At 45.2% G+C, this 21,684-nt stretch overlaps 1 protein-coding gene across 3 annotated transcripts in view; it reads right to left on the minus strand.

Annotated features, from left to right (window-relative positions):
- HERC2 (HECT and RLD domain containing E3 ubiquitin protein ligase 2) overlaps window positions 1-21,684 on the minus strand; it is a 296,865-nt gene that overhangs the window by 28,986 nt on the left and 246,195 nt on the right. For all 3 annotated transcript variants that reach the window (XM_069757837.1, XM_069757836.1, XM_069757835.1), the window contains exons 76-82: window positions 12,936-13,091; window positions 12,704-12,819; window positions 12,432-12,630; window positions 12,135-12,349; window positions 1,402-1,579; window positions 731-892; window positions 325-416 (exon numbers count right to left, since the gene is read on the minus strand). In XM_069757837.1, coding sequence (XP_069613938.1) covers window positions 325-416; window positions 731-892; window positions 1,402-1,579; window positions 12,135-12,349; window positions 12,432-12,630; window positions 12,704-12,819; window positions 12,936-13,091 — 1,118 coding nt within the window. The remainder of the gene's footprint in view (window positions 1-324; window positions 417-730; window positions 893-1,401; window positions 1,580-12,134; window positions 12,350-12,431; window positions 12,631-12,703; window positions 12,820-12,935; window positions 13,092-21,684) is intronic.

Genomic DNA, 21,684 nt, shown 5'->3' on the forward strand with positions numbered 1-21,684 from the left:
CTCCTCTCCACATTGTGCAGATCTTTAAATAAAGCCCTACTCCTGTACATCAACATGTGATCCTAAACGAGTTTAGCAAAATGGCTAGGAATATTTGCCAAGCCATACACGTATCTAAAGCTAACTGCTTTGGAGTATTTGCCCCTCAAAGGAGGTAGAGCAGGGTTTGTCTTGCCGGCGTTAATTTTTTTTTTTTAGGGCGAGAGCAAAATGTAGCTGGCAGGCTTTTAGAGACCAGCAGAGTATGGATATTTTAATATTAATGTCATATAGAACAAGAAACTGTGAAAGGGGGAATAAAATAAAGGAAGGGGAACTACGTACCAAGTATAGACAGCGCCAGACTTTGTCAGAGCCACAGAGAACTGAGAACCACACTCAACTTTGGTAACTCCAAGTCCGGTCAGAGAATCAATCTGAAGAGTAAAATAACACAAGGAGAATATTTAAAAAGCACAAATCCTGTAAGTGTGAACAGGCGTCTCCATCTCCAGCCTTAACAAGCTTGCATCATTGATCTGCCAGTAAATAGCCAAATCAACCATTTTATGGAGACTCAATTGTTGCATGATCCCAATAACAGGAACAATCCACTTACGTTCAGCTACATTTTCCCATCTTCACTTGCCAGTAGGAAAGTTTACTACTAACAACTGAATTTTAACCCTTTCAGCGTTAATTTACAATGGCTAACAAGCGAAGGTTAGAAAGTTTTATCCACTTTACTTACTTTCATAGGCACTTTGCAACCATCACTGCCGCCTCGGCCAAGTTTTCCGTAATCTCCATCGCCCCAAGACCAGACTGTGTCATCGTCGGTCAAGCAGAGAGTTTGTGCATCTCCGCTGCCACAGGCAATGTCAATCACACGGTAACCTTGTAGGGCCTCCACCTAGGGAGCAACCACAAAAGGTTCACAGCTGGAGGAGCTGAAAATCTTCATTGTAATGTATGCTTTCAACAAGCCAGTAAGGTCAGTGCTCCCAGTATGTAGTAACCAGTAATGCTCCCAGTAGGCAACATTCAGACTGCTCACTAACAGTATAGGAGGTGTCAGGCATTTATAAGTTGTGCGATCACTAGGTCATACATGATAGAATTAGGTCACCATGTCTTTTCTATGCAGTTCACAATATTGATCTACAGTCAGAAGTATGTTCTTGACGTTCGTATATCCAGGTCTTGAAGTATTTAAATGGCCTTCCATCTTTTTATGGAGAGATTCCAATGAACATGGTCATTGATGAGGTTTATTACATCACGTGTCTCATTCTAATGGTTGCTACTGTTTGTAATGTGTTAAAATGGAAAATAAAGCCTATAAAAAAAGAAAAAGGAAATAAACATGCACCAGGAGGTCAACGTAGGTATAAGACCTTCGTAGTGGTAACAGATACTCACCAACTTAGGCTTCAGCTGATCCTCACTGTCGCCGTGCCCCAGGCGTCCATATCTGCCTTTGCCCCACGTGTACAGTTCTCCAGCTGCTGTGATACACGCACTGTGCGCCCCGCCTGCGGCAATATCAATAACTTCCGTTCCTCGCAGAGACTCAATAACACGTGGCCTATCACAAGGGCTGCAAGGAAAAATGGAAAAGGAACAAGCGGGTAACAAAAGAACACATTTATCCATTCTTTTTTGAGAGCTAAAAGGTTAATGGGTTGTAAATGAACATACAACAATGTCTAATGTGGCGGCGTGGCGATGTGGTGGAGCAAGAAGGACGTGCTAGGCTGGAGCTCCGATCATCCTGATTAATAACTTGCCATTATCTCACCCAAAAGGCTCTATCCGGGTATCGCTGCATTCCCTGGGCACCTGGAGGTGTCCCGCTCCTGAGGAGGTCCGAACCGCGGCTCCGGTCGGATATAATCCCAGGATTTCCAGGTGGAGGGCAGCGTCTGCAGGAGGTGGCGGCCATTTTCTTGCCGTGCTCCTAAGGAGTGGAAGACACGGAGCGCGGGCATTCGGCTCAGGACGAGCAGGCTGATTACTTGGAGGTATGAGAGGGGGATCGCGCGGTGTGAGCCCTGAGAAAGGGGCCCCGCACTCCCCTCACTAATCACATAAAGCGCCGGCCGGCTCCCAACGTTTGCACCATCACATGTGCTTCTCCCCTCTGCTCCCACTGCCCGGGGCCAGGACTGGATTAGCTGGTGATCAAGCTTATAACTCGCCACGCTGGAACTACAGTAATCTTTTATTACGCTGCCTAAGAAGAGGAAAAGGCATTGACTATAGATAAATATGGAGTGGTGTATGCCACATTTCATGCTGAACTCCTTTGGCTCTTAAGGTACCTTCACACTCAACGATATCGCTAGCGATCAGTGACGTTGCAGCGTCCTGGCTAACGATATCGTTGAGTTTGGCAGGCAGCAGTGATCAGGATCCTGCTGTGCCATCGTTGGTCGGTACAGAAAGTCCAGAACTTTATTTCGTCGCTGGACTCCCTGCAGACATCGCTGAATCGGCGTGTGTGACGCCGATTCAGCGATGTCTTCACTGGTAAACAGGGTAAACATCGGGTTACTAAGCACCGGGCCGCGCTTAGTAACCCGATTTTTACCCTGGTTACCAGCGTAAACGTGAAAAAAAAAAAACAAACTACATACTTACCTTCCGCTGTCTGTCCTCCGGCGCTGTGCTTCTCTGCACTGAGCGCCGGCCAGCCAGAAAGCAGAGCACAGCGGTGACGTCACCGCTGTGCTTTCCGGCTGGTGCTCACAGTCAGTACAGGAAGCAGAGCGCCTGGAGGACAGACAGCGAAAGGTAAGTATGTAGTGTTTGGGGTTTTTTTACGTTTACGCTGGTAACCAGGGTAAACATCGGGTTACTAAGCGCGGCTCTCCGCTTAGTAACCCGATGTTTACCCTGGTTTACCCAGGGGACCGGCATCGTTGGTCGCTGGAGAGCTGTCTGTGTGACAGCTCTCCAGCGACCACACAGCGACGCTGCAGCGATCGGGATCGTTGTCTGGATCGCTGCTGCGTCGCTAAATGTGACGGTACCTTTAGCTTTGCATCCTGAGCCCTCCCCACCCCTGAGGCCATAATTGTAAATGTTGCAATAACTTACTGACCCTGCAGGGTATTGCTTTGCAAAGAGCTTGCAAGCTTTATGGTGGCTTTGAGTGCAATTGTTTATACTACTATACGCTGGCACCACAGGCTTATATTGTCTATATTCTACTGAAGTGTTACATACTGTAATCTCAAGACTTTAATTATGAACCGTTCAAGAAATTCAAGTGCATCTGAGAAGCTGAAAAATATCTGCGACCTAACCCCTCTAATAACCTGTGATCGCATAAAGACAGCTCATCTGGGGTCAAATCTACAGGCCAGCGGAAAAACCACACCTCTGATAGTGAGGAGGGAGAGGAACAAGAGGATTTAACTTTAAAACAGGCATCTGAACAGCTGATGCAAGCTATATCCTTAACTAGAACATCCCTGTCTGGGAAAATAGAGGAGGTACACTCCGAGGTGGGACGCCTCCGGCAAGATATGCAAACCATGAGTGGCCGGATTACGGAAGTTGAATCACGGATATCTCGCCTGGAAGACAATGCCATACCTTTGGAGACTAAACTGATCAAAGTACCTGGCTCTATAAATGCTTGGAAGCAGAAGGCGGATGATCTAGAAAACAGACTACATCGTAACAATGTCCGTATTATTGGGCTGCCTGAACGCTCAGAAGGTCAACAACTGGAGCAATTTTTGGAGAATTGGCTCAAAGATACACTAGGGGATGAATTCTCCTCAACTTTCTCTGTGGAGATGGCCCACAGGATTCCTAGACTGCCTCTTCCCCCCGGACGCTCCACCGAGACCCTTTTTCGTGCGTATTCTCAACTGCAGGGACAGGGATGCTGTACTTCGAAAGGCAAGGCAAAAGAGCCCCATCAAATTTAACAATGCCACTATTTCAATTTTTCAATGGAACTTCAAAAGCAACGGGCTCAGTTCATGGAGATAAAGAAGCAACTCAGAGAAAAGAACATACTCTATTCAATGATCTACCCGGCCCAATTTCGAGTTGTTTATGAGGATTCCACTTCTTTTTTTGCGTCCCCAGCAGAGGCCGAGGAATGGATGCGCTCTCATGTGGTTCGGGTAAGAAATCCTGAATTGTTTGCCGTCTCTATATTTGGGTACATTGGAAATGGAGCTTCCTCATCGTGGGGGGAGATTTTTTCCTTTTTACTCCCCTCTTTTTTCTCTTTCCTTTATTTTTTGGTAAATGGAGCACTGCCCGTTAATGTCCAAGATTACACCTATACCGTACTCTGTGTTCAGATATGGTCCCATCTTTATTGGACCGCAATAGGAGCATGGAACTTTGCTCCCTTTTGAAGCACTTTTTGCTTTTTCTTGTTCAAAGTTTGTCAGTTATTGTTCTTCTTAAAGAAATTGCTGCCATGATATTCTCCATTATTTGTAAGAAATGTGATCAGTGTGACGATGCATACTATGTTTGGATGAAGGGGCATGGCGTCTTACATGTATGACTTGGAATGTGAGAGGCCTCGGAACGTCATGTGCCTTTAAGACCAGGGCAGACTGGTCATGTGCCTTTAAGACCAGGGCATACTGGCCATGTGCCTTTAAGACCAGGGCATACTGGCCATGTGCCTTTAAGACCAGGGCAGACTGGTCATGTGCGTTTAAGACCAGGGCATACTGGTCATGTGCGTAAGACTAGGTCCTACTGGCCATGTGCGCAAGACCAGGGCCTACTGATCATGTGCCTTTAAGACCAGGTAAAACTGGTCATGTGCCCTTAAAACTTCCGGATGAGCTCGTGTCCGGAGATGGCAGGAGGATGAAGATGGCCGCCGAGAATAGAGTTCTCGTCCTGAATGAGAGGCGCCTGAATGGGGGGGCAGAGCCTGAAGTGTGGCCTAGCATGGGCAGAGTTCCAGGTTGCGGCCTACACAAACCCGAAGCCAGGGGCTAAATTTTTGAAGCCAGCCGGCACCGAAGGGAAAAAAAGCCGCCGGATGCGCAGAGCCCTCCAACCGCTCGAGTCCCAGCACTTACCCCAGTATGCAGCTTTGTTCAGCAGGTCAGAAAGGTAGAGAAAGGATCCTGTGCTGTTGCTGCTGTTTGGACGGTGCAGGGATAAAAAAAAGTCCTCAATCCATCGTCCCTTTGGAGGTGGAGAGGAACCGTCCGCCTCCTTGTACCATCCGCTCTTAATAGTGGTGGTGCAGTGGGGGCTGCTCGGACGCCACGCTGGAAGGTGCCTCTGTACAGCCGAGGGTAAAACCTGGTGGGCAGGGCTGCATGTCCGGCAATAGGCCTGGCTGCAGAAGAGGATACTGGAGGTGACACTCCAGTGCTCGTCTGATAAGGGAGGGGGGAGATCGGTGCCCTTGAAGGGGCCAGTCGCCCCTAGAATCAGCTCAGGCAGTGGCTTCCCACGTCGAAGGAGAGGATACGGAGAGGTAAAACTCCCGTGCTCGCCTGTTGTTGGTTCGGGGAGATCGGAACATGAAAGAATCTGTCGACCCATTCGTCCGTTGTAAAAGGTAAAAAAGGTAAAAAGTTCTTTGGGGTCTGAATAGCAGACCCGTCCGTGTGCCTCCAATGGACACTAAGCAAGACCTGGTTAGCTGGGAGCCAACAGGAGGGTGTATACTGCAGGGGAGGAGAGAACTTTCTTTGTATCACTTAGTGTCAGCAGCATACACCCCATGGTCTGTGTCCCCCAATGAGGCGAAGGAGAAAGAGGGTTTAAGTATTTTCTCAGATATGTTGCTATCACCCCATGTTATAGCTCTGGTTGAGACATCTGACCAGGGACCATGCATTCCATACCAGTTACTCTAGAGGGGTTTCTTTGTTAATCCACAAAGATGTTAGATGGGAGGTTAGAGAGGTTTGGAGGGATCCAGAGGGACGCTTCATATTTGTACATGTGACGGTGAACTTGAAAGACTATGTTATAATATGTATATATTATCCCCCCCCCGGCAAATATGTCAGTCATTAAAAAGGTGGTGAGCTTTGCTTTAAATTATCCAGACGCACATGTTATGTGTATGGGAGATTTCAAGTTGGTTATGGACGATTGCTTGGATAGGCTCAGACTGGACAACGTGGCCTCGGAAGTGACCTCTTCTCCGTCTCGGTTATCACTACTTATGGAAGGAACTGGTTGGTCAAAGTTATGGAGAACGCACCATCCAGATATTAGAGAATTTACCTGTCATTTATCCGTTAGACGCACTCTGTTCCGGTTAGATTACATATTTGGATCCAGTAATTTGGCGATATGGGTGGGGGAGGTGAAACATGGGAGTAGAGGTATTTCGGATCATAGCCCGGTAATTCTTAAACTTAGATTTAGTCATACGAATAACAGCATAGTATGGAAATTAAACCCATTTTGGCTGAAATTGATAGGGCCCAATGACAGAACTACAGACCAGCTAGACTGTTTCGTCTCGTCCCATCCAGACCCACACAATATTAATATTTTTTGGGATGCTCTTAAAGCACACCTGAGGGGTTGTTTATCCTCTAGAATCTCATACATTAAACGTAAGACCTCACAGGAGGATGCCGATATGGAGAGGCAGTTGAGAGACTCAGAAGCAGCCTACATAGCTAATCAAACAAGTGCAAACAGAGCTGAATGGTTACTTTCTTATAGACTACATGGCCAGTATACTGACATTAAATCTAAGCGCAAGCTGTTTTTTATTCGACAGTCGTATTTTGAAGTAGGAAACCAGTCTAGTAAACTTCTGGCATTTATGGTGCGTCAACACAACGCATCTAACACTATACTTAAAATTCGGGAACCAGATGGTTCAATAGTTACTTTGACAGACGGCATACTTCAACGTTTTCATAACTATTATAAAGAACTATACAGCTCCAGGGGGGACTTAGATATTATGGACTGTATAAATTATTTATCAGACATAGAATTCCCTACTCCGAGTCCTACACAACGGGCTTTCTTAGATGCAGATTTTACTCTTGAAGAGATAAAAGTGGCCATAGCAGATCTGGCTTCTGGAAAAGCACCCGGTCCAGATGGATTTCCCATAGAATTGTATAAGAAATACCGAGACAATTCAGCGCCAATCCTTTTGAAAGCATTTCAGGGGATTTGGAAGGGGGGTTCCTTACCAGACTCCTACTGTGAAGCAACTATTATTGTTTTAAAAAAAGATGGGAAGGACCCTCTGGAGTGTGGATCATATCGCCCCATCTCCTTAATAAATGTGGACTACAAAATTTTTACTAAAATTCTGGCCACTAGGTTAAATACGGTAACATTGGACAGAATACACCCAGACCAGACTGGATTTATGCCGGGTAAGAGTACGTCTATTAATATCAGGAGAGTTCAGTCAATAGCCCAATACAGTTCGTTGGTACCAGAGAATAAATGGGAATGGCCTCACTGGACGCGGCCAAAGCTTTTGACTCTTGAGTGGCCTTTGGTATTTGCATGTCTACAGAATTATCGATTTGGCCCTAAATTTCAAAAATGGATTCACGCAATATACTTGAAACCGAAAGCCCGGATAATTATTAATAATTCTTTATCTGAAACACTCTCCTTGGAAAGGGGAACACGTCAGGGCTGCCCTCTCTCTCCGGAACTCTTCGGCCTTGTGATTGAAGCACTAGCGATACGTATGAGATCCACCCCATCTATTCAGGGTATTAGAATAGCCGACCACACAGACATTATTGGTCTATATGCGGATGATATTGTAATATTTATGGATGAAGTAGAGGAGACGCTGCCACATGTGATCACTACCATAGATGGATTTAGTACGCTCTCCGGGTTATACATCAATTGGGATAAATCTGCTTTAATGCCTCTCTCCTACGTCCCAACAGATCATCTTGAAATGTTATCTCCATTACCAGTTGTATCTAATTTTAAATACCTGGGAATAATTATTTCAAAATGCAGTGGACTTGATCTACAACTTAATATTTTCCCGTTGCTAGACCTAGTCAAACAAGTTCACCATTTGGAGTAAATTGCCATTGCCCGTTTCTGGATGCATAAATCTAGTTAAAATGACATTACTTCTGAAGCTCAATTATTCCCTCCAACATAGTGCTGCACCAGTCCCTAAATCCTTTTTCTCAAGCTTAAACTCTTTAATGTCATCCTTTATATGGGGGAAAGCTAGACCTAAACTTAAGTTATCTACCCTACATAGATCCAAACAAATGGGAGGAGCGGCGTTGCCAGACTTTTTTCTGCACTATTTGGCAGGCCAACTTAGAGCTTTGGGTAAATGGATGCCTGGGGGTTATTTACCAAACTCAGAGAGCCATTTGGCTCATGCTGCAAGGATTGATTGCCCACTGGGGCAATAAATAAACCTAATTCCCCTAAATTACTACCGCTACTCCGACTGGCGCGATTGATTTGGAAACAGGTTAAAAAAGTAATCCACTTTGATGGAATTGTAGCCGAAATGCCATTATGGAACAATGAATATTTCCCAGGCTTACTGAATCATCCATCCGCTCAGTTCTGGATATCATATGGTGTTTCTTCAATTAATGATCTAAATGAAGAGGGCGTTTTGATGTCTTTTGAACAAATGCAAATTAAATAGGATGTCCCTAAGTCCCATATCTTTCGCTATTTGCAGCTTAGGACAGCGATCCAATCACATTTGCACAGTATACAGGTCCTTCTCAAAAAATTAGCATATAGTGTTAAATTTCATTATTTACCATAATGTAATGATTACAATTAAACTTTCATATATTATAGATTCATTATCCACCAACTGAAATTTGTCAGGTCTTTTATTGTTTTAATACTGATGATTTTGGCATACAACTCCTGAAAACCCAAAAAACCTGTCTCAATAAATTAGCATATCAAGAAAAGGTTCTCTAAACGACCTATTACCCTAATCTTCTGAATCAACTAATTAACTCTAAACACATGCAAAAGATACCTGAGGCTTTTATAAACTCCCTGCCTGGTTCATTACTCAAAACCCCCATCATGGGTAAGACTAGCGACCTGACAGATGTCAAGAAGGCCATCATTGACACCCTCAAGCAAGAGGGTAAGACCCAGAAAGAAATTTCTCAACAAATAGGCTGTTCCCAGAGTGCTGTATCAAGGCACCTCAATGGTAAGTCTGTTGGAAGGAAACAATGTGGCAGAAAACGCTGTACAACGAGAAGAGGAGACCGGACCCTGAGGAAGATTGTGGAGAAGGACCGATTCCAGACCTTGGGGAACCTGAGGAAGCAGTGGACTGAGTCTGGTGTGGAAACATCCAGAGCCACCGTGCACAGGCGTGTGCAGGAAATGGGCTACAGGTGCCGCATTCCCCAGGTAAAGCCACTTTTGAGCTACAGAGAAGCAGCACTGGACTGTTGCTAAGTGGTCCCAAGTACTTTTTTCTGATGAAAGCAAATTTTGCATGTCATTCGGAAATCAAGGTGCCAGAGTCTGGAGGAAGACTGGGGAGAAGGAAATGCCAAAATGCCTGAAGTCCAGTGTCAAGTACCCACAGTCAGTGATGGTGTGGGGTGCCATGTCAGCTGCTGGTGTTGGTCCACTGTGTTTCATCAAGGGCAGGGTCAATGCAGCTAGCTATCAGGAGATTTTGGAGCACTTCATGCTTCCATCGGCTGAAATGCTTTATGGAGATGAAGATTTCATTTTTCAGCACGACCTGGCACCTGCTCACAGTGCCAAAACCACTGGTAAATGGTTTACTGACCATGGTATTACTGTGCTCAATTGGCCTGCCAACTCTCCTGACCTGAACCCCATAGAGAATCTGTGGGATATTGTGAAGAGAAAGTTGAGAGACGCAAGACCCAACACTCTGGATGAGCTTAAGGCCGCTATTGAAGCATCCTGGGCCTCCATAACATCTCAGCAGTGTCACAGGCTGATTGCCTCCATGCCACGCCGCATTGAAGCAGTCATTTCTGCCAAAGGATTCCCGACCAAGTATTGAGTGCATAACTGAACATTATTATTTGTTGGTTTTTTTGTTTGTTATTAAAAAACACTTATTTGATTGGATGGGTGAAATATGCTAATTTATTGAGACAGGTTTTTTGGGTTATCAGGAGTTGTATGCCAAAATCATCAGTATTAAAACAATAAAAGACCTGACAAATTTCAGTTGGTGGATAATGAATCTATAATATATGAAAGTTTAATTGTAATCACTACATTATGGTAAATAATGAAATTTAACACTATATGCTAATTTTTTGAGAAGGACCTGTAAATGTAACGCAACAAATATCATCCTTCCCATTGATAGGGATCCTTAAATCGCAGGGAACCCGCGGTCTTATCTCTGCACTATATACATATATGTTGTCCACGGGCGCTGACTCTGCTGTACTTCCAATTAAAGAAAAGTGGAGACTTCTGGTTCTTGATCTTCAAGATGAGGAATGGGAAACAATTCTTGAGTCCCCAACCAAAGTATCCCCTTCGACCAACAATAAAATGATCCAAATGTATACTACACCAATCATACTTGACCCCATTAAGATTGTTCAGAATAGGATGGTCTCAATCTTCAGAATGCCTTAGATGCCACACAATGGATGCAGATTTTATACACATGATATGGGGTTGTCCAATTATCCTATCTTTCTGGGAAGAGGTGACTTCGTTGTTGTCCTCCCTTGTACACATTCCATTCCTTTGAATCCATTGGAGTGTATATAAAAAAGAAAGCCACAACTCTGTGCTCAGTCAACCAACCAAGAGTTTGAGTGAGATCACTTTAAGAAATGTTGTCTCGACAGTTTCTTCATGCTGCAACCCCATCCTGACATGGCTTGTACAGATTGCAGCGTGAAATATGTGATGGTAGCAGTTTTATTCATATTTTTGACGCACCCATTTAACCTATAGCTGGGAAACTAAACAAATTAAGTAACGTCACATAGCATGTCTAAAGGATCAAATTATATATATATATATATATATATATATATATATATATATATATATATATATATATATATATATATATATATATATACACACACATTATACTCAAATCTTTTTAAGAGAGACACTTTTCTTGGCAAGGAAAAGATAGCCCTGCGCTGGATGGACAACACACATCCATCTCTCAGAGCTTGGTTGAAGTTGATAAACTCAGTCATACCTTATCAACGAACTTTATACCAGAATCAGGGCGGTTTAGCGAAATTTTATAATTTGGGAGGTATGGAACTCGTCGTACCTCACTATGTCATCACATGGGTAATGGCCTAGCTCCAATTTGATAAGAGTTTAAGTTGCATCGGCTCGCACTACGTTCTAATACTGAATTATTAATGAGATGGAGATTGTTATGGCAATAGGATTATTTTAAGTCTTAGGTAACTATTTTAGACATACTGTAATATCTTGCGCTACTTTTATTGTTTTCTTCATAGATATTAGGTTGTCTGTGTATGTTCTGATCTGAATATATGCCAACCATGTATGTCTTAAAAAATGTTGTTGTTGTTTAATAAACGAATTAAAAAAAAAATGTCTAGTGTATTTGTGAGTAAGGGGTCCTTGTTCTAAGAGTCACATGGAAATCCATGACCGCACCACCTCACATCCCCTTTATGCGTCATCCCTACTCTGCATCGTTGTAGATGCTACGAGAGGGATTAAATAATTGAGTACAACATGAGGAGCGTGAGCCGACACCATCAGGGCTCAGACAGTTTCTCCAGGACAAGTTCTCTTCATAGAACTCGTACCAATTATTGTCTACAGAGCTGTTCCCAAGTATCTCACCAATGAAAGTCTATGGGTGCGAGAAAAAAAAAGTCAGCATTATGAGGCCATCTGTGTGTTGACTGTTTTCCATGGACTCAGATACAAAATTGAGAAACTTCCATGAGTTATTTTTTCATCAAAGAAAAACTGATGAAATTCTGATGGTAAAAACTGACACCCAAACAGACCTCAGGAAAAATGATCAAAAGCACTTCTGAAACGTGGATTTTTCTCGTAGGCCAAAAACAGTCTGAAGGCTGAACAAACTCTTGGTGAGGGTTATTTCCAAGTTCACAACCCCTTGAAATTTGCATTTTGTTTGATTAAATATGGCAAAAAAAATTGTACTATACCTTCTGTTCCCATGGCCCAGTTTTCCATCTTCTGCCTCTCCCCATGAATACACTTCTCCTTCAGAAGAGAGAGCAAGACAGTGCTTTCCACCAGAGTTAACCGCCACCTTTTTCACAAACACATGTTGAATGGACTCCAACAGAGTGGGTGTAGACACAGATTCAGTGCCACCTATGCCCAGCCTACCACCAGCACCATATCCTGTAGCATATAACTGGCGGAAAAAATAGAAAAACTGGTTTTAACAAAATAGGTCATTTTACGCCACAAGAGAAGAAATTCTCCACCCGTATTACCTTCCCATCAGCCGTGACGGCAAATAGTGTTTGCTCTCCTCCAATCAACTGGACAGGTCTAAGCGTTGCCAAAGCCTCACATGGTGTTGGAACTTTGACTTTTGCACCTTCAATACCTCCAAGTTGTCCTCTGTGATTATGACCCCAACCATAGATGGTGCCACTGCCACCAGCTGACAACGTCCAGTCATCAGGTCGTCTACAATCAGAGATCACGTTATGAAGATGCTGCGTGCTTAATACAGAAAGGAAAGTAGAAAACTAAGACAAACCTATTCATCCACTGGACAAGCTGCTCATCCTGCTCTCTCCTGAAAACCTCATGGCTCTCGTGGACAGCATTCATATTCTCATTATCTGCCATCAACTCACGGATTTTCTTTGCAACCTTCACGCAAAACCAAAATGATTTGTGGTTAGAAAAACATAAGGCATTCATTCATCTTTCAATCTGTAATACCGTGAACACTAAAAGCAAAAAAAAAAAAAAAAAATAATGAATACCTCATCTAAAAACAATCGAGGGAGAGGTGTTCGCTTGTCTAGTGCTACAGCAACTCTTGACGCCATACAGTATCTCCTGAACCATGCCCACTTGTGAGTCTCCGCACAGCACGGAAGAGTATCTAACTCCAGGTCACAAGCAAGGGCCACCAAAACCTGCAGGACATACAAGTATAATATGGTTAGAAAAGCTCTTAATTTAGTTTTAGGCTGCATTCACACTAGAATTTGTGAAGGTCATTTGCCTAATAGAAAAACTCCATAAAAGTCAAAACGATCGTATGTCCACGACGTAACATTTAACCTGCAGCTCAGGAAATGTCAGTTACATGTTGAAGGTCACAAAGATAATGTTGGAAAAATATGAAAATCATGAAAAACATAAGTCATTACAAATGAGAATTAATGAGACAAACCATAAAGGAAGTGAAAAAATATATACATAAAAAAATAAAAGTAAAATAAATTGAGTCAAACTCGTCATGGAAAGTTTGTTGACAATGGAGAGGAATATGAATGCTCATGTGAGCCGCGCAAGTGTTTGGAATTTTTCTTACAAACACAGACAAGGTCGACACCATTTTACTTTTGATTTATTATTTTTGTGGTTTTTTTAACCACGTTTATTGTTTGTCTCATATTTATCATCATCTATGATGCGTTTTTCATGATATTCATATTATTACAACATTATCTTTGTGACTTACAACATGTTATTTAACCTGCAGGTAAAGAAATGTCAATGTTACATCGTGGTCACACGATCGTTTTGACAACATTTTTACGTGTCTATTTAAAGGCTTGGTCTATTTATTTCTGCTTGTGCCGATTGTGACTAGATCATGGTTTGTCCTGATAAAAAAGTTGTACAACTTTGAAAAGAGTTGACGATTAAATCGCTTACATTTGGATTCTACATCTCTTCATTCTTCTTCATCGGCAGCGCGGATTAACCCATTTATTTCCAATTTTTATCTTATGAAACATATCAATAGGACTCTATTCGCCTTAGAGGCTCCACAAGAATGTCTTTTTGGCTTCCATACGTCAGTACAACTTTTGTCTGCCGTACAGAGCAGTGAAGTCTGCTGCCCTATTCTATACAGAGGCATCCAGTAAAAAGTTAAATATATACACCAATTATACAATGTTAACATGGCCGACAGATGTCACTGTACAGGTCCTTCTCAAAAAATTAGCATATAGTGTTAAATTTCATTATTTACCATAATGTAATGATTACAATTAAACTTTCATATATTATAGATTCATTATCCACCAACTGAAATTTGTCAGGTCTTTTATTGTTTTAATACTGATGATTTTGGCATACAACTCCTGATAACCCAAAAAACCTGTCTCAATAAATTAGCATATTTCACCCATCCAATCAAATAAAAGTGTTTTTTAATAACAAACAAAAAAACCAACAAATAATAATGTTCAGTTATGCACTCAATACTTGGTCGGGAATCCTTTGGCAGAAATGACTGCTTCAATGCGGCGTGGCATGGAGGCAATCAGCCTGTGACACTGCTGAGATGTTATGGAGGCCCAGGATGCTTCAATAGTGGCCTTAAGCTCATCCAGAGTGTTGGGTCTTGTGTCTCTCAACTTTCTCTTCACAATATCCCACAGATTCTCTATGGGGTTCAGGTCAGGAGAGTTGGCAGGCCAATTGAGCACAGTAATACCATGGTCAGTAAACCATTTACCAGTGGTTTTGGCACTGTGAGCAGGTGCCAGGTCGTGCTGAAAAATGAAATCTTCATCTCCATAAAGCATTTCAGCCAATGGAAGCATGAAGTGCTCCAAAATCTCCTGATAGCTAGCTGCATTGACCCTGCCCTTGATGAAACACAGTGGACCAACACCAGCAGCTGACATGGCACCCCACACCATCACTGACTGTCGGTACTTGACACTGGACTTCAGGCATTTTGGCATTTCCTTCTCCCCAGTCTTCCTCCAGACTCTGGCACCTTGATTTCCGAATGACATGCAAAATTTGCTTTCATCAGAAAAAAGTACTTGGGACCACTTAGCAACAGTCCAGTGCTGCTTCTCTGTAGCTCAAAAGTGGCTTTACCTGGGGAATGCGGCACCTGTAGCCCATTTCCTGCACACGCCTGTGCACGGTGGCTCTGGATGTTTCCACACCAGACTCAGTCCACTGCTTCCTCAGGTTCCCCAAGGTCTGGAATCGGTCCTTCTCCACAATCTTCCTCAGGGTCCGGTCTCCTCTTCTCGTTGTACAGCATTTTCTGCCACATTGTTTCCTTCCAACAGACTTATCATTGAGGTGCCTTGATACAGCACTCTGGGAACAGCCTATTTGTTGAGAAATTTCTTTCTGGGTCTTACCCTCTTGCTTGAGGGTGTCAATGATGGCCTTCTTGACATCTGTCAGGTCGCTAGTCTTACCCATGATGGGGGTTTTGAGTAATGAACCAGGCAGGGAGTTTATAAAAGCCTCAGGTATCTTTTGCATGTGTTTAGAGTTAATTAGTTGATTCAGAAGATTAGGGTAATAGGTCGTTTAGAGAACCTTTTCTTGATATGCTAATTTATTGAGACAGGTTTTTTGGGTTATCAGGAGTTGTATGCCAAAATCATCAGTATTAAAACAATAAAAGACCTGACAAATTTCAGTTGGTGGATAATGAATCTATAATATATGAAAGTTTAATTGTAATCATTACATTATGGTAAATAATGAAATTTAACACTATATGCTAATTTTTTGAGAAGGACCTGTATGCCTACACAATAGCATTGTAAGAGGCATGAGCATATAAGCCTGCATTGCACTAACACCGCACAGTTTCCGTGCACAGTATCCGTTCGACTATCAATATAACATCAACGACAAGTTGCAGACAGTAACAACAACGACAAGTAGCACAAAGTAGCAACAACGACAAGTAGCACAAAGTAACAACAACGACAAGTAGCAGAAAGTAATAACGACAAGTAGCACAAAGTAACAACAGGATTTTTGGTTGCTTACCGTAAAATCTGTTTCTCAGAGCCTTCATTGGGGGACACAGGAACCATGGGTGTATGCTGCTGCCACTAGGAGGCTGACACTATGCAAATAAAAAAGTTAGCTCCTCCTCTGCAGTGTACACCCCACCGACAGGAAGCAGGATATTTAGTTAGTGAGAAAGCAGTAGGAGAAGCAACGTGTAAACGAGAAAGAATAATATAATAATAATCTTCATTTATACAGCGCCAACAAACCTAAGCAGCGCTTTACAGCTTAACAGTTTCAAAACACTCAAAGAGCGTTCAAAGAACACAAACGTTAACAGTCTAACACAATAAATAAAGCTGTTCAACTTGGGAGGGTGCTGTGTCCCCCAATGAAGGCTCTGAGAAACAGATTTTACGGTAAGCAACCAAAAATCCTGTTTTCTCTATCGCCTCTCATTGGGGGATACAGGAACCATGGGACGTCCCAAAGCAGTCCCTGGGGTGGGAACAGCAGAAAAACTCCATTCAGGTCGGAGGAATCACCACTGCCGCCTGCAAGATCCTTCCGCCTAGGCGGGCAACTGCTGAAGCGCAGTTATGGAGCTTAAAACCCTTGGCAAAAGAGTGAACGGAACACCAGGGTGCCACCTTGCAAAGTTGTAGGGCGGATGCCCAATGGTGTACCGCCCAGGAGGCGCCCACTGCCCGGGGCAGAGTGAGTCTTAATACCAGGAGGGGTCACTCTGTTCTTGACCTGGAGAGCCTCCAGAATGGCAGGTCTGATCCAGAGAACAGTTGTAACCTTGGAGGCCGGCAGGCCTCTTGGCGTACCGTTTGGAAAGATAAAAAAAACAGTCCGTCTTCCTAAAGAAGGAGGTCCTAGACAAATAGATTCTCACCGCCCTGACCAGGACTAGCCTGTTCAGCAAACGCCCCAGAGAATCGAACGGAGCAGGACAAAGGTGGGAAGGACGATCTTATTCAAGTAAAAGGAGGACACCACCCTGGGAAGAAAAGGAGACGAAGGCTGTAAAACTACCCTATCCTGGTAAAAAACCAAGAAATGGGGTGACCGGAGAAAGCCACCAACTCCGAGACGCGTGGAGATGGCCACCAGAAATGCCACCTTGCAGGACAGAACAGACAGCGAGGCTCATGGGGAGGCTCAAGGGGAAAATTCCACTGAGCCTCCAGAACAAGATTGAGGTCCCAGGGATCCACGGGAGTGTGGTACGGGGGAGCCGCATGTGCCACTTGAAGAAAAGTTCTGATCTGAGAACGGGACGGAAATAAATCTTCGTACCGTGATAGCCAGTAGCTAAGGACCTCTGAAAGGGACTTCAGAAAAAGGATGGAAAGGGCTGCTATCTGACCCTTCAGAGAACTAAGGCAAGGCCAGCATCAAGTCCCGCCTAGAGAAAACAGCCAAAAAGGAAGGTTTCAACAGCAAAACTTAACTTGAGCCACCAAGAACTCTGCGGCAGATGGGTCCCCGTTACAGAAGATCTGAACTGACTGGGGGCCTCCAGTGGGAGTCCGCAAGGAGATGGACGATCTCAGCGAACCAGAACCTTCTGGGCCAATCTGGTGCAGTCAAAATGACCGGCACCCCCTCCGCATTGATCTTCAACAGCCTGGAAGTACAAATTGCGACCCAGGAATGGTCAAAGTATCGGTATCCACAACAAGAGGATCGCGGACTTGGAAACAAACGGTGGAACCTTGCTAAACAGTTGGGCCGCCAGGAGATCCGTGTCCGGAGATCCTCATCAAGGTAGATTTGAAGGAAGACCACCTGAAGCAGGGACCCCTGTCCTGCCGTAATGCCCTCACGGCCGAGAAAACACTGCGGCCTAGCTGTCCACGCCGGGGATATGCACTGCGAAAAGTGCCGAAACCGTCGCCTCTGCCCAGAGGAGGATCTTGGATACCTCCGCCATTGCCAAGAGACTGATTCCCTCCCTGGCGATTGACGTACGCCACAGTTGAGGCATTGGACGTCTGGATTCTGACTGGCCGACCTCTGAGAAGCCTATCCCAGAGACTCAGGGATAGAGGAAGGCCCCTATCTCAAGGGTGTCGATCGGCGGAGAGGACTCTTGCTCCGACCAACGCTGTTCAATGACGAATGGCGAGAAACGCACCCCAGCCGGGAAGGCTGGTGACCGTCGTCGCCACATGCCTTGGGGAGGACTGACATGGGGAAAGAGAGGGAACGACAGCCACCAGTTGAGAGGCTATTAGAATCGGATGGAAAGTCGGATTGGAGAATCCATGGACAGCACAGACGTGTCCCACTGAGGAAGGATGGCCTGCTGAAGTGGTCTCAAGTGGAACAGCGCAAAAGAGAACGCTTACGGAGCTGTCACCATGCCTCACAGGACCGTCGTAGCTGAACGGAAGGGAGGCAGCCGAGGGCCCTGCAGAGAGCGAACTCCGTATGGAAGAATTGCCTGCTTCTCGAGAAGAAAAACCCCCGGCGGCATCGAACATGCCTAAGAGGACGAGACGCTGACTCGGAACAAGAAGAGACTTTGTTCTGTTGTCCAGCCACCAGAAACGGGACAGGGAGTTGAGGACGATGGTCAGACTCTCCTGGGCCTGAGAGAGGGGCAGAGGCTTGATGAGGATGACTTCAAGGTATGGAATGAGCACTAGGCCCCTGATCCTCAAGGAAAATCAGGACATGGAGCAAGGCATCTTGGATATCCATGGAGCACTGGAATTCCTGTGGATCCATGGAAGCCAGGACTGAACAGAGGAACGTCATCCTGAAATGCCGCATGCGGAACCTTCTGTTCACTAACTTCAGATACAGAATGGGTCGAACTGCGCCGCTCTTCTTCGGCACTGCAAGCAGGTTTGAATAGAAACCTGTGAAGCGTACCTGCTGTGGGACGGAAACAATAACCTCCGAACAAGAAGGAAGGTAATGGACGCAAAGAAACCTGAGATCAGAGGAAGATTTTTAGAGGGCGGGATTCAAAGAAGCGATTCCGGGCTGCGAAGCGAACCCTATCTTGTATCCAGAGGATACCACCTCCCTGATCTAAGCGTCCTCCACCGAAGCCAGCCAAACATCTCTGAAAAAGGCAGGAGATGCCCGCCCAAACTGGAAGAAACGCTGGGCCGTTCGCACGGGTTATGCCGAGAAAGATCTGCCAGGTCTAGCCCTGGTGGAGCAACCATGGGAGTTGCGGCAACGTCGGGAAGGGATAGGCTTAAAAGAAGCCTTTTTTTTTTTTTTTTTCTTTCTAGCCAGACGAGATCGCAGTCTGTTAGCTAGAGGAATCTTCCGACGCCCCAAAACAGCGAAAGGACGAAGGGAACTCGTGCCTCCCGTGGCATCATTAATAATTTATTCCAGCATGTAGCCAAAGGAGTCAGACGTCCATGGGGCTGATGGTGGACGTCCTGGACTCCTCCAACCGACAGGCTCTGGAGGCTGAGTGGGTGGGGAATGGAGCTGGGACCGAACCTCTAAGCACGCTTTTGTGCTAGGATCATAGTCCTGCTGCCAGATCTATGAGGATACAGGGTGGCAGTACATGCCGTACTCATAGTCCATAATGTGGGATTACAGGTGTGACTGATCACCCTGTATCCCTCCTTTCTCTATATCTCTTGTGGCCTGAGTTGAACAAGGCTGGACGGTGAATCCTGTGACCCACTAGCAATTGCGGTCAGGCACGGATACCAAGGACGTGACATCCTGGTGAGGTCAGCCCCAGACTGAGACAGAAGGAAAACCCACCCAGGGATAGGGGTCGAGGTCTCACCAGGGGTAGGGACTCCTGGATCAGAGAGTTGCTGCAGCTGACTAGAGGAAGGAGGACGGGAATGCTCTCCTTATAGGATTAGGCCTGGGAGCAGACCCACTAAATGATGCCCAAAGATTAGGGGAACAGGAGAGGGGAGTAATAGACTGCATAGCAGGGCTACTCACAGTTTAGTCCTGTAGACTGCTCCCGGCTGTAGCTGCGACCGGCATCATGGCACAGGTCCAGGGCACCAGCGATGAGACGGCAACCTAAGGAGGATGCAGGGGACCCCGCCGGAGAAAGCATGTGCTGGGGGAAAAAGGACCTGGCTGCAGTCTGGATGAACTGCAGATGGTGACCGCTGAAAGGGGGGGCTGGAACGTGTGCCCTGCTGCGACGTGGCGCCAAGCAGTGGCGTAGAAGTCATGGGCCCCGGAGCACCAAGATGGCGCCGGTGGGCGGGGAGTAAGGAGATTGTCGGGCGGGAGAAAGCCCGCCCGATGAAAGCGGAAGTGGACGGAGCACGGCACCGGAAGTAGGCCCGGGCAGAAGCCGGGGCCTAAATTACAGGCCAGCGACCGCCAGAGGAGAGAGCCGCGGCGCCGGAGCAGTGCGCCGCAGATAGAAAAATGGCGCGGCAGCCTGCCAAGGCTGTCACGCTGGAGAGGATGGAGCGGCCGCCATAAAAACCCGCGGCGCCAGAGCGGTACGCCGCAGGGAGAAGCGGCGCGGCCGCCTGACAAAGCTGTCGCGCTGGAGAAGGAAGTGCGGCCCCCCCCCCCTCAGGACCGGACTTCTGAGCACGCTTGTGTGCTAGGATCTTGGTACTGCTGAGGGATCTATGAGGATACGGGTTGGCAGTACACGCCGTACTCATAGTCCGTATTGTGGGACTACAGGTGTGACTGTTCACCCTGTATCCCTCCGGAACCTGAAAAGAAACGACGCACATTGAGGTAGATAAGGGTCTAATGAAAGACCCGTGTCCACCTCCTACTGACACTAAGCTAAACTGAATATCCTGCTTCCTGTCGATGGGGTGTACACTGCAGAGGAGGAGCTAACTTTTATTTGCATAGTGTCAGCCTCCTAGTGGCAGCAGCCTACACCCATGGTTCCTGTGTCCCCCAATGAGAGGCGATAGAGAAAACAACAAGTAGCAGACAGTAACAGCAACGACAAGTAGCACAAAGAAACAACAACGACAAGTAGCAGACAGTAACAACAACGACAAGTAGCACAAAGAAACAACGACAAGTAGCACAGTAACTACGACAAGTAGCACAAAGTAACAACAACGACAAGTAGCATAAAGAAACAACGACAAGTAGCAGAAAGTAATAACGACAAGTAGCAGAAAGTAACAACAACGACAAGTAGCAGACAGTAACAACGACAAGTAGCAGAAAGTAATAACGACAAGTAGCTGAAAGTAACAAGTAGCAGAAAGTAACAACAACGACAAGTAGCACAAAGTAACAATGATAAGTAGCAGAAAGTTTCCAAAAACAAAGCAATTTTATTTAAAACATGATATACTAAATTTTAACAAATCACAGCTGAAAAAGAATGCAATGAAAATGCAAATGAAAAAAAAAACAAACAAACAAAAAAGGTTGCCTAATGTGCAGAAATGCTGCAAAACATCAAAAACCCACCAAATACACATCATGGTAACGTAGCCTTACATTTACCTCAAGTTCATATAGAAGTTAAACGACCAATATCATCTGTTAAGAACAAAATGCTACCTCACTTATGGTACATTATGTGGACTTTTTTTTGCAGTAGAAAAATTAGCTGCAAATACTGGAGTGTTCGAAGGAAAAATGCTGATAAATATGCACTGTTTTTGCAGCATTTTCTCACATTCGTTTGAATCGCTGAAAAATGTTGCAAAGCGCTGACAGAATTGCCATACTGCAGATTTGAAAACCAAGCAGCAGGTGCACGAGATTTTCACCAAGCAAACACTGGAGCGATCCCATCAGGCAGGTTACAATCTGCAGATG

Source organism: Ranitomeya imitator, chromosome 3 (assembly GCF_032444005.1).
Source record: "Ranitomeya imitator isolate aRanImi1 chromosome 3, aRanImi1.pri, whole genome shotgun sequence".
NCBI classification, from domain to species: Eukaryota; Metazoa; Chordata; class Amphibia; order Anura; family Dendrobatidae; genus Ranitomeya; species Ranitomeya imitator.